The following is a 13101-nucleotide window of genomic DNA, read 5'->3' on the forward strand; positions in this document are numbered from 1 at the left end:
AATTGACAGTATCAGTGTCTCTAGAATTGAATTGCGAATGCCTTTATATTCCAGTTCAGTTGTTTGACATTTTTTCTTATGTTTTCATTTTAGGGAGACCGAGGTGAAAGTCAGCCAGGACCCCGTGGGCCTCCAGGGCCTCCTGGCCCACCAGGACCCTTCTCTCGATCTGATAGGCCTGTGAGTTCATTATTAGTCATCTGTTTTTATGATCCCTTTCCTATTGAAAAACTGGTTTATAAAAACATTCATTCCTCTGTTTCTATTTTTCAGACATTTGTGGACATGGAGGGCTCTGGATTCGATATGGACAGTGTGCGAGTACGTCCTGTGGACGCTATATTAACTTACAGTATAGCATTAATTCAGATCTCATGCTGAACAACTAACAGTCTTCGTTTTGGAAGCCCATTGTTGATATTCCTTGATTTTACGTCATGTACACTACTGTTCAAAAGTTTGGAAAATATTATGAAATATTATTACACTGTAAAATAACTGTTTTCTATTTTAATATATTTGAAAATTTCATTTATTCCTGTGATCATGAAGCTGAATTTTCAGAACCGTTACTCCAGTCTTCAGTGTCACATGATCCTTCAGAAATCATTCGGATATGCTGATTTGGTGCTCAAGAAACCTTTTCCTATTATAAATTTGAAAACCATTCTGATGCTTAATATTTTTGTGGAAATTATGTTACTTTTGATCAACTTAAAGGGATTCTCCACCGAAAAATGAAAATTCTGTCATCATATACTCACCCTCATGTTGTTTCAAACCTGTATGAATTTCTTTCTTCTGCTGAACAGAAAGGAAGATATCTAGAAGAATGTGAGTAACCAGACAGTTTTAGATACCGTTGACTTCCATAGTATATTTTTTTCCTACTATGGAAGTCAATGGTATCTAAAACTGTCTGGTTACTCACATTCTTCTAGATATCTTCCTTTCTGTTCAGCAAAAGAAAGAAATTCATACAGGTTTGAAACAACATGAGGGTGAGTATATGATGACAGAATTTTCATTTTTCGTTGGAGTATCCCTTTAACTCATCCCTGCTAAAAAACAGGAACAATTTCTTTCAAAAAATAAAAAGATCTTAATGACCACAAACATTTGAACACTTGTGTACATCACAAGGATGTCAGGAAGCAGAATGTAGTGAATTCTATTAACACTTTACTTTTTCACTTTGTAACTTAATATTGGTTGATAGGCAATGCCTGGTTTGCCTGGCCTACCTGGTCCTCCTGGTCCCCCCGGCCCCCCCGGCATCCCTGGCCTTGCGTCTTCAGGCTCTGGTGGTTTTGGTCCTCCTGGTCCTCCTGGGCAAAATGGAGCTCCAGGTCAACCAGTAAGTCTAAGAAGACATGATACACGTCACATGTATAACACTGGTTTAAATATGTTGTGTCGGAATACAGTGTTCACGAGTCAGAGACGTGGCATTGTGGCTATTGTGTGTTCTCTGATGCATTGCATAGTGTGTAGTCCCACCCCTCCCTGTCATTTCATGTCATAAAAAGCCTATACAATAATTTTCAAAAATTCTTTTGTTTTTAATAGGGACTTCCAGGTCCACCAGGTTCTGATGGAAAACCAGGCTCACCTGGCTCAAGAGGAGAGAAGGTATGAAGTAGTGGATTGAAACTTCAGAACCCCAACCTCTTCCAGGAAAACCTAAAACATTACAGGGAATTTAACTTTTTATAGGCCTGGAAAAGTCTTAGAAATGTATAAAATTTGAAATGTAGCTGTTTGTGAGTGTTTGTTCAGAGTAAACATTCTCATAGGCCAAAGTGATGACATCAGTTTGTTTATTGGTCTTACTGGAGACATTTGTAAACTGTGTATACATTTTAAATTCATGAGTTCACTTGACATCGAGGATATCTGTCAAATTACCAAGTCTAGGGACAAAATATTTATTTTAGCTGGGCTCAATAAGTAGCCAATAACATAGAGTAGAGGACATTGGTTGGATCATCACAGTCTGACATACACATGTAAATCCACCCAGGCAATCTCTATAAAATGATTTCTAAAACATCAATATGCTATAATCACGAACGACTGGAAAGGTGATGGAAAAGTCATGACAATCCATTGGTAAAAAGTGTGGGAACCCTGTCTATATATAGAGAGCTATGCGGGAAATTTAATGGATTTGGACTTGCATAATTCAGCTCTGTTGAGATCCCTGTAATGGTAGCTATCTTTAGACGCTGGACTGATTTTGTGCTCCACAGGGTGATGCCGGTGAGCTGGGCCTACCTGGACCTGTGGGAGAGAAGGTCAGTTTGCGTAATGTAGTGAGAAACCGTTGTGCACTCTATGCTCATATTCATATTCATATATCACATATCTGTTGTGTACAGCTGAACATACTGTGAATCTCTGTATGACTGAGAATTAAATAAGAGTCAAACATAATGTTCTACCCAGGAGTGACACAGCAAGATCCAGGGAGAAGTTTGTCTTCACAATAACAATCACTAAACATGTCTGATGTATAGTTATGTGGAGTACGATTTTGTACCAGTGAGTTTTAACTGTCAGCATCAGAAACCTATAGAACTAAACCTATAGAACTAAACCTATAGAACAAAAAAAATTCTCTAAAAAAAATAAGTAAAAATTCTTTATCATTTTTACTACTTTTCAAGTATCTACATATTTTTTCTTTTACATATTGCTTTTCCCAGATGCAGCCTTTCAGTCTTAAAATATGAATATCCATAATAAAATATTATAATATTGAATTATAATTAATACTTAATAAAATACTAAATATAAACAAAAAAATCTTTAAAAATATTTTACAAATAGGATAATCCAAACAAAGTGAAAGTGATTTCTCTATGTATTTTATGAAAATGATTTATATACATACTGTACCAACAATTCTTTCCATAACGTTTTAATAAAAGTCCGTTTACTTGGTTATCATGCAAACAAAATTGTCAGTGAAGAGCAAATTTGCACTGAAAGTTAAACGTTAAGATAAATATAATTTCCAACCATGCTGTAATTTTGCCAAATTAAAAAAAAAAAAACTGTAAAGTTACAGTCCAAATCAATTATATAACTATCACTTCCACAATAAAATGCTCTCTAACACAATGCATATTTTGAAATGTAGTGGAAATGACATTGTAGAGCAGATGTTCATGATCAAAAATGCCCATTGTTGAAGAAAAAATGTAAGAATAATGTTGCATTATTGTGTCACGCCTAGTTAGGAAATGGTGTTGTGTGGAAAGCAGTTTCAGAAAACATATTTTTCTGAAACAGTCAAACCCCCTCAGGATTCTTTTATGTTTCTGTCTCTGTAGCAAAACTCCTACTTTCCCAGCAATCTCTATGATCTTCTTTCCTACTATACCTCATCCTTCTCCTCTAAAGCTGCAGGGTGGCAGGTAGCAAGTCTTGAGTGTGGCAATCGATTTTCTTCACAGACATCTCAACTTTTTACACTACAGTTCTAATGCTTGAAATGTAGCATCATTATTATACTGATGGTAGTGTGGACTTTTTGTGGCATTGCTTTGTAGATGCGTTGTGTGAATGTGTTTTCTGCAAACTAACATATTTTGCTCCTGCCTGGAATCTTGGTATCTTGCAAGCTAACTGCATGCGTTGTTTTATTCATCTTACTCCTTGTCTTTAAAGGGCGCCACAGGTTCTCCTGGTTCCCCTGGCCTCCCTGGGCAGGGTGGGCTTGCTGGTCTTCCAGGACCAATGGGACCCGTCGGACAACCAGGGCCACCTGGTCCTCCTGGCCCAAGATTTAATGTTGGATTTGTAAGTATTAGTCAATTTTCCTTTGTACTTCGCTGTCTTTTAGGAAATCCATAAAATATTGTGTCCTCTGTATATGTGTTCAGGATGATATGGAGGGCTCTGGTATTCACTTCAGTTCAGTCCCTGGGGTAAGAGGACCAGTTGGAATTCAGGTAAATTTTTCTCTGTTGTACCTTTATTGGTTCTTATCTACCCTTGTTGGTTTTTAGAAGTTCATTTACTGCAAACCTATTTCATTTCAGGGACCTCCTGGTATCCCAGGACCACAAGTAAGACTATTTATTCATTAAAATTAGATTTATATCCCAAAGATATCATTTACAGTTGGGGATTGTGTCATTTATTCACATCTTGTTCCTCAGGGTAAGTCTGGCTTCCCAGGATTTCCTGGTGATAAAGGCAGTGAAGGACCTCAGGGACAAGATGGCCGCCCTGGTTTGGATGGCTTCCCTGGACCACAGGTGCGTTTCATTTGAATAAATCTCTTGTGTAAATGTACTGAATTGCCAGTCTGGCATCCAGTGCTTCAGGCTGATATCAGTTTTTCGCATTTGCCTGCAGGGACCAAAGGGCGACAGGGGAGACAGAGGCGAGAGGGTGAGTTTACTTCTCTCTGAGAAGTAAATAATCAAATAATCTCATTATTTACTTCATCATTGTTAAACGTGATCATCTGCTTAGGGTGAACCTGGACGAGATGGAACTAGTCTTCCAGGTCCCCCCGGCCCCCCTGGACAACCTGGACAAATTATTTATCGTTATTCTGAAAATGTAAGTCTTCAAATTTACATCGCTTTTTTTTTTTTTTTTTTTCTAAAATAGTTCATGTTTTTATTAAGCTATTTGTCATTTTTCTGTACAGTATGATGAAACTGGAGGAGCAGGGCCTCAGGTATGAAAGTCCTGCTTCTAATAGTCCCTTGCTACTACATTAGGATACCAGAAATAGTTTTGTGGGCATTCAAAAACAGACTCATAACATCAAATTTTCCAATATCTCTATATATCGTTTGTGTGGTTTTCAGGGTGGTGCTGGTGTTCCTGGTCAAGCAGGATTCCCAGTAAGTACTATATAACTTCATCTGTTCATCCCCCTTTTTTGAACAAAACACTTTAGACATTTATACATATTAGAAGTAATTAATAAAGCCTCAAGACAAGAGAGATTGTTGCAGTGATTTTCACTATGGCCAAACAGTTTATTTGGTATGATGCAAAGCAGGGAAAATACCCTTAGCTATTGTAATGTTTAGTTCATAGTTCATGTTAGTTAATTTTCTATTAAAATGATGTAAAAAAAAATATTATGATGTATTTTAACAGTAAGTGTAGACTGTTCACGGCTTCCAAGCAACATTGCAGTTTGGCGCATTAATAATATAGACTTGAGTGCATTTATCTTACACACTGTCTCTTTATCCAATCAGGGCCCAATGGGACCGAAAGGTGATAGAGGAGAACCTGGGTCACCAGGCTATGCCATTAAGGTTTGTAAGCAGAAATCAACACACAAAGCTTAATATGAAGTGTTTAAAAACCTCAACGGCTCACTGCTGCAACCTTACTTTGTTTGCAGGGAGAAAAAGGAGAGCCTGGACTTTTTCTTGGACCTGATGGAAACCCACATTACCTTGGTGGATTGGCAGGCCAAAAGGTATTATTTTGTTATTTTTTTTAAATTTTAAATTTTTTAATTTTATAACAATGTTCGTGTTAATTCACAGTTTTGATGACTTTATTTAGGAAAATGCTAAAGAGTTGCATACATCAAAATCAATTTGTTTTTCACTCTCTGTAGGGTGAGAGAGGGGATTCTGGACCAGTCGGACCTCCTGTACGTTTGTATTTGTTACATATTTTTTTTAATTCAAGGTTCAGACAGAAACAATTCTATCATTCCTCTACTTGGTAAAAAAGAACATTCAGAGCAACTAAGTCGCATCTCATTTATTCAGGGTCCAGCTGGACCTTCTGGTTTGAAGGGTGAATTTGGAATGCCAGGCAGACCCGTAAGTCTCTCAAAAAATAACTTTCATCAACAAAAAATATTCGATGACAGGATGACTTAACTGAGTATGTAATTTGAATTTTACTTATTATCTTAATTGAATGACTGTAGGGCCGCCCAGGTGTGAACGGATACAAAGGAGAGAAGGGAGACCCAGCGTCAGGCTCTGGATATGGTTACCCAGTAAGTACACCGTGCAGTTTGTTCCGTCAGTGATTGTTATATAAATAGCTTGCCCTCATAAGTTATTTTGTGTCTTTTCAAGGGTCTCCCCGGTCCCCCAGGACCCCCTGGTCCCCCCGGACCTGCTGTGCCCTTGGACAGATTCGGAGTAAGTGCTATTTGTGTAAAATAAGCTGTAATTCATGCATGAAATGTTGCAAAATGAGCTCCATATGGTGGTTGTTGAATTGAAGTGATCATGATTGCTACAGCACTAATTTGCTATCTCCTTTTCCATTTCAGAGATATGAAGATTATTCAAGGCAACACCCAGGTAAGATGTTAGTCATTCTCGTCACAGCAGATGATCAAAATATATTTTTTAAGTATCACAAAAGTCAACATGAAATGAAAATGTACCCTATCTTCTTTCCTAAAGATCTTACTGTGCAAGATTTATCTGTACATGTTTTTCTTAATAAAAACGAAATTTAAAAACTTGCTCTGCCTCTTTTTCTATGACTGTTCTGGTCCAATTATTTCCAAATGGATCAAATCCCAACCTACATATTTTCCCTTCAATGCCTTGTTTCCCTCTAAATAATTGGGAACTGTATTATATGTTGATCTTTATTAGAAAGAGTTCAAATGTCTCCAATCATCCATGACTCTGTGAATTTTTGACAGCTATTAACAATGCAGTGTTTTGTTTTCTAAAGCTACGAAAGGAGATAAAGGAGACCAGGGAGCTCCTGGGATTCCTGGATCACCAGGTAAAATTTACCACTGTTGCTGTTTTTAGACATTAAGGGCCATTGACAGGCGGGAATAACAACGCTATCCTGGGCCCTGCAAATATTAGTGACTCTCTGTCTACAGTACCCTGACTTACTAGCTTGACATCATTATCAAATTGTAATCATAATCAAATGATATTTAATGCACAAATGTATAATTTAATATTCACTTTTTTTTTTTCTCAGGCTTTTCCTCAAACCTTGATATCTATGCCCTCAAGGTATGTGGATCACAAAGTACATAAATGAAAGTATTTGATGAAACAGTTGTTTGATTATAATAATGATGTAAACATGAAACCTGTTTCCTCAGAATGAGATGAAGGGGGAGCGAGGTGACTCCGGTCATAAAGGAGAGAAAGGAGAGCCAGGAGGTGGGTTTTATGACCCTCGTTTTGGAGCTGGACAGGGACCGCCAGGAAACCCAGGACTTCCTGTAAGGATTGAAAGGAGTTTCTGGACACAACCTGAATTGAGTACTTACATACTCTACATATGGATGGTCTATATATTTTCCAGGGACCTAAAGGAGACTCAATCAGAGGTCCCCCTGGACCGCAGGGTCCACCAGGAACACCTGGGGTTGGTTATGATGGTCGTCCAGGAAACCCAGGACCTCCTGGACCCCCTGGCCCTCCAGGGTCACCGTCATTGCCAGGAGCCTACAGACCACGTAAGATAAAAATAAGTTAAAAAAATTCTTCCTGCTTTCAGAATATTCTTGAGGAACTTAAATAACAATCAATGCTGTATGATTTTTGTATGTTTCAGCAATCAGTATTCCCGGGCCCCCAGGTCCCCCTGGCTCACCTGGAATTCCTGGCACTGGATCTGGGGTGAGTGGGACATTCATTGAAGAATTTACTAATGGAGTGTATCTGATAAAACACCTGACACTTGATACTTTAATCATACCCCTGGTTTTAAATGTGTCAGCAGGTGACTGTCATGAGATCTTATGACATAATGATTGCTTCGGCACGCAGACAGACAGAAGGTGCTCTGATTTACGTTTTGGACCGAAACGATCTCTACCTCAGAGTTCGGGATGGTGTCAGACAAGTGATGGTACAGTTCTTTAAAACGCACTATTTTTTTGTGCACACCTATTCGTTTATTTAAAATAAAAATAAAAGAAAGCATTTTTGTGCATAAAACATTATGTTAAAAATAGATTATATAAGATTCACTATTTGGAATTAATTATTTTAGATTCTCCATTTTGTCATCTTATCCATATTTGTCATTGACCCATTTCAAGGAAAACATTATATAGTGTAGGATTTTTTTTTTTTTTACATATCTTTTCACATATTAACACAAATTTTCCTTTTATTTGCAGCTTGGAGATTATAAACCCTTCTATGGAGAGCTGGTAAGCAGTGTGAATAAAGCTCTTTAACATTCAAATAAGCACCCACCATTTAATCAAAGGAAGTTGGAATTAGTGGATGAGTGTATCAATTCCTGAAGGTATGACTGTAGCTTGTTGGCTTTTCCTCCAGGACAATGAGGTGGCAGCGGTCCAGCCGCCCCCTGTTGTTCACTATTCCCAGGACCACACAGCTAACAATGGAGCGGAGCAGATTTCTCCACCTCACCAGCCGATTGAGTTTCCAAGGAGTGAGCCAGAGAATAGAAACCCCAATCCGCCTGACTCCCGTTACCCAGATCCACGATACCCACCCTACACTGATAACAGGTACAATCCTGTACAACCAGAAATCAGATACCCTGTTCAACCTGAGAGGAACCCTATCACTCCAGTCCGCCGTCCCAGCCCCCCTGTCAATCAACCAGAAGGCCACACCCACACTTCCGGACCAGGGGTTAGTTCAGTCAACTAAGTCACAACATTTGCACAGGTCCCCTTTGTTTATTTCCATTTTGACGCCACTGTCTTTCTCTGTGCAGTTGCATCTTATTGCCCTGAATTCTCCACAAGTGGGGAACATGAGAGGCATTCGTGGGGCAGACTTCCTGTGCTTTCAGCAAGCTCGGGCCGTGGGGATGAAGGGAACATTCAGAGCCTTCCTGTCTTCCAAACTTCAGGATCTTTACAGTATCGTCCGCAAATCCGACAGAGACACATTACCGATTGTTAACCTCAAGGTGTGTGGTCCATTACTCAAGCAGATCTTCATTCCAGATTAGCAACAAGCCATTAGATTACAGTGATTTTAACATGGGTGTTTTAGGCAGAGCACAGAGTGGAGTACCTATAAACCCCTTTAGTTGTGATAAAATAACTGTAACGCACGGCCTCTCCATTGCTTTCATAAAATGTTAACAACCAGGGCCGTCCTATGGTGGTGCAACTTTTGCAAATGCGAACGGACCAAAGGAGAAACCCACCACCCCCCATGAATGGACTGACTCACACTGGGCCCCTACCCATGCTTCGGACGGCCCTGGCAACAACATGATTAAAAAAATATATTAAAAAATATATATTTATCTGATCAGATTCTACTAATTTAATAATCAGATTAATCATAAATGTTATACATTTTTTCCACCAGGTAGAATTTAAATTAGCCGAACACTGTGTCCTAATTTTCCAAGTGATTTGTCTAGAAGTGAAAAGGCTTTGTGATGCAGCACAGTAACAACAAATCAGAAGATTATATGTTTAATATACAGTTATCGCAACCAATAAGTTCTAGTGGAACCAAATAATTGAAAATATCATGTTGCTTGTTGTCGCCGCGTGAAAAGACATTATTTTAGATTGAGATGGCTTTTATCACGTAGTCGCAGTCCTGTTGAAAATCCATAACGCACAACATACAAAATTGAGCTTGGGTAGGTAGAATCAGATGAAGCCGATCACCATGTCTGTATAGGGGCTCGTAGAATCATCTACATTCGCACTAAGTATGTTTCGGGCCTCAGAACACAAAGGTGATCATTTGATCTTGTGGATCATTTTGAGATTTTCTCCTCAAGACCGAACTTAACTAATACATTAATTTGGTGATCACGTTTCTTGACTTTTCATGGCATTGATATTCTCTTCTGCAGGATCAAGTCCTTTTCAGAAGCTGGGAGTCTCTCTTCAGTGACTCAGAGAGCAGGATGAAGGACAATGCTCCTATCTACTCCTTTGATGGCAGAGATGTCCTGAGGGACAGTGCCTGGTGAGTGCCAGTGGCTTTGGCTGATCTGTGTGAACCCTTCAAACAGAGGCCTCGGCAGATCATGCTGTCAGTTTTCATTTTCCTTTAAAACCACTCAGTCCACTGGAGCTAGAGATGATCTATCTATCTATCTATCTATCTATCTATCTATCTATCTATCTATCTATCTATCTATCTATCTATCTCATTTTATCCATCTGTCCATCCATCTGTCTGTGCTGTCCATCCTCAAAAAAATATTATATTATAGATATATTATTTGACAAACAAAACTTAAAACTGAACCTGAATATGCTACAGTTGCTCGTGGATATCCCGTTTACTTGCTATTAACTCTTTTCCCACCATTGACATAATTTCTGTAATTTATGAGACAATGCTTCCCTGCCATTGACGGAATTTTCCGGCTTTCTGTATTTTCACTGTTATACAGTAGGGGCGCTATTACACATCTTCTGAAAGATTACTGAATCTCCTAACCAAAACACGGGCAATAAAGAAGCAGAAACAAGGAATAGCATATGTAAGCAGATGCATGTGTAAAATAATGCAATCATCAACATTAAACAGCATATAAATCAAAACTGCATAATGTCACTGAACGAAATGTCGACCCAGGACGAGGTATAGGACTGTGAAGCTTTAGGGGGTGCTGAGGGACTCGATCTACTCATTCGATGTTTTGATCATCGTTCTGAATCCGATCCGGATGTAGTCTTTGACAAAAACGTGATTTTCTCAGCTTTTTGCTTAAAATCTGTTGAGTGTTGAAAAAACACTTTTTGGGGGGGGTTTAAAAGCAAATGGCCTGTTCTTTCTTTTGATATATTGCATGTTCAGATATTCATACAACAAAATAATCTGGGGGCCATGAAAATTGTGTGAAAAAATTATCAAAAACGCTGGCGGGAAAAGATTGAAGTGCCTCAAACAATATCTTTCAACGATTCAGTGCCCAATTTTTGACCGGTCCAATGATTCATTCTTCCAATCTTGCAAACAAAACATAGTTTCCCAAAAGACAGATTAAAATCCTGGACACCATGACCCCGCAGTCAGCCAATGCAATTTGACTTTGTAATTTCGGAAAGGTCTTGCAGGTTTTGAGTGCCATCTGAGATGCACCTAAAATGAATGTTTCTTTCTCTGTCCTGCAGGCCAGAGAAGATGATCTGGCACGGGTCCAGTGGCAGGGGTCACAGGCAGACGGATAACTACTGTGAGACGTGGCGGGCCGGCGACCGTGCAGTGACAGGCCTCGCCTCATCTCTGCAGGCTGGCCAACTCCTCCAGCAGACCTCCAGCAGCTGCTCCAGCTCCTTCATCGTGCTGTGCATCGAGAACAGCTACATGGCACAATCCAAGAAATAAAGCCGTCCAAAAGAGCTTTTGAACATTCAACACAACAGTTTCACTCCAGTAGATGCCTGTATCTAATAAATGGAGAATAAAAAATAAAAAAATAAAAGAACTGAGTCTGCCTTAAGGAGAATTTGCCAGTCATTTATTCCCTCACCGTAACGCCAAAGAGGCTGGTTGCACGTGGAGGTGTTTGCTCTCTCTCAGGGCATTGGCACATATTTTTCAGGGGGTTAAACCAGAAGAGTGAGGCCAACTAAGGCAGTGTTTTCAACTGTATCCATATAAAATTTTGTATATGATTTGTTTGTCATCTGTGTTGTTGTTTTTTTCTTTTTTGAAGATGTCTTAATTGGTATATTTAACCAATTTTAGCTATATTGTTTGTGTAACTTTTTTCCTCCTCTCTTGTCTGTACCGATTTTATTTTCATCCAAGGTTTGTTGGATACTGAGGGGCAGACCTTATAGTTTTAGGTTTTAAAAAGAGAAAATATTTATTTTGCAATAAAGAGAGCTAAAATATGATTTGAAACAATTAAAATAGAATACTTTTTTCTATTTTAGTAAGCACTTTTTTTTTTTACATACTTCCACAGATAAAAGTGCAAGACTGAAATAGTTAATTGTTGCTAAAAATGGTCGCTCTCTCGAAAAAGCTCCAGTGGGCAAAGAGAAGATGCCTTGAATAATTCAAAACTAGTTTTTGTACAAACAAAATGATTTAAAAAAACTTCTGTTGCATCTATGGGATCACTGTGTGTTTTTTTTTGTTTTTGTTTTTTTGTGATTAATGTGATAACACATTCTTCTTAGTGTCATTGCTTGTTTTACTCTTCTGGTTGATTCCAGAAGATCTGATACAGCAAAGTGGATGATTTTGTATGTAACAAATATTGATGTAAAAAAACAAATTTTACTCAAAAATAACGGTTACATGTCCACTGGACAATGATTCATTGGACATATCAAAGGCTTTGGTTGCATTCGGTGCATTTCACTGATGAAACAGCTGCTGACAGTGTTGTTTGAGAGAGACAGATGTGTTTTATGAAGACACTTTATCCTCTATTCATATGGAATTTCAGACACCTAATCCACTATAGTGCTACTGATGTGTTCAGTACAACCATGTGGGCTTCTAGTCTTTTTTTAACCAGTATGTGCTGTACCATGTCTCAGAGGCACTGAATAAATGATTTTGTTTTGTTTTGTTTGCCACAATCTTTTTGGCACAACTTCTTGTGTATGAAAATCTGTTTCCTTAACCTGACCTGTCTACACATATCTTAGACTATGTTGTCTGTTCATGCACAATATTAACATTAGATATCATTCACAAGCCATTTCATATCATGAATGTGTTTACTGTTCACTGACTGATTGATAAATAATAAAGGTATTTTTTCCTCTCACTAGTATGTATTTTAGATTTTAAATTCATAAAATAGTATTTCACCTAAAAATCACTCTTTGTCCTTATTTACTAAAGCCATATAATGTTATTTTGAACATCAAACCAGATTTTTTTTTTTTTGAAGAATTCATGGTCAGTGACTTTTGGTATAAATCCTCCTGACTTATAGTTCACACAAAAGCCTTTGATCAGCGCAAGTGCTCTTCATTCTCAATGGTTGGAATTGTAAACTATGCGATTCTGCTTAATGCTGTTTAAGCACTGAAATACTCTCAGGCAACCGTCTTCTGTGCGCCTATGGTAGAGGGCCCCAAAGTCCTGATTCATGCATGTCTCTAAATTGCACAGCATGCCCCTTTGATGACATTGCAGTCCCTCCTCAGTGCCTATTGCACTGATTCCCTGTCCGCCT

At 38.5% G+C, this 13101-nt stretch overlaps 1 protein-coding gene across 5 annotated transcripts in view; it reads left to right on the top strand.

The window, feature by feature from the left end:
• col18a1a (collagen type XVIII alpha 1 chain a) overlaps positions 1-12687 on the top strand; it is an 81600-nt gene extending 68913 nt beyond the window's left edge. For 3 of the 5 annotated variants that reach the window (XM_082176661.1, XM_082176658.1, XM_082176660.1), the window contains 31 exons: positions 94-180; positions 274-321; positions 1220-1357; positions 1570-1632; positions 2253-2297; positions 3676-3807; positions 3891-3959; positions 4050-4076; positions 4170-4268; positions 4369-4404; positions 4489-4578; positions 4670-4699; positions 4833-4868; positions 5235-5294; positions 5384-5461; positions 5606-5641; positions 5763-5816; positions 5927-5998; positions 6081-6146; positions 6281-6311; positions 6697-6750; positions 6961-6995; positions 7088-7210; positions 7294-7447; positions 7546-7610; positions 7711-7842; positions 8117-8149; positions 8280-8603; positions 8689-8886; positions 9799-9914; positions 11072-12687. In XM_082176661.1, the coding sequence (XP_082032787.1) occupies positions 94-180; positions 274-321; positions 1220-1357; positions 1570-1632; positions 2253-2297; positions 3676-3807; positions 3891-3959; positions 4050-4076; positions 4170-4268; positions 4369-4404; positions 4489-4578; positions 4670-4699; positions 4833-4868; positions 5235-5294; positions 5384-5461; positions 5606-5641; positions 5763-5816; positions 5927-5998; positions 6081-6146; positions 6281-6311; positions 6697-6750; positions 6961-6995; positions 7088-7210; positions 7294-7447; positions 7546-7610; positions 7711-7842; positions 8117-8149; positions 8280-8603; positions 8689-8886; positions 9799-9914; positions 11072-11285 (2745 nt within the window). In that variant the 3' untranslated portion in view covers positions 11286-12687. The remainder of the gene's footprint in view (positions 1-93; positions 181-273; positions 322-1219; positions 1358-1569; positions 1633-2252; positions 2298-3675; positions 3808-3890; positions 3960-4049; positions 4077-4169; positions 4269-4368; positions 4405-4488; positions 4579-4669; positions 4700-4832; positions 4869-5234; positions 5295-5383; positions 5462-5605; positions 5642-5762; positions 5817-5926; positions 5999-6080; positions 6147-6280; positions 6312-6696; positions 6751-6960; positions 6996-7087; positions 7211-7293; positions 7448-7545; positions 7611-7710; positions 7843-8116; positions 8150-8279; positions 8604-8688; positions 8887-9798; positions 9915-11071) is intronic. The other 2 variants (XM_082176659.1, XM_082176662.1) reach the window with 1 other exon arrangement.
• Positions 12688-13101: the final 414 nt, after the last annotated feature.

The sequence above is a fragment of the Leuciscus leuciscus genome (assembly GCF_965113295.1).
Source record: "Leuciscus leuciscus genome assembly, chromosome: 7".
In the NCBI taxonomy this organism is placed as follows: Eukaryota; Metazoa; Chordata; class Actinopteri; order Cypriniformes; family Leuciscidae; genus Leuciscus; species Leuciscus leuciscus.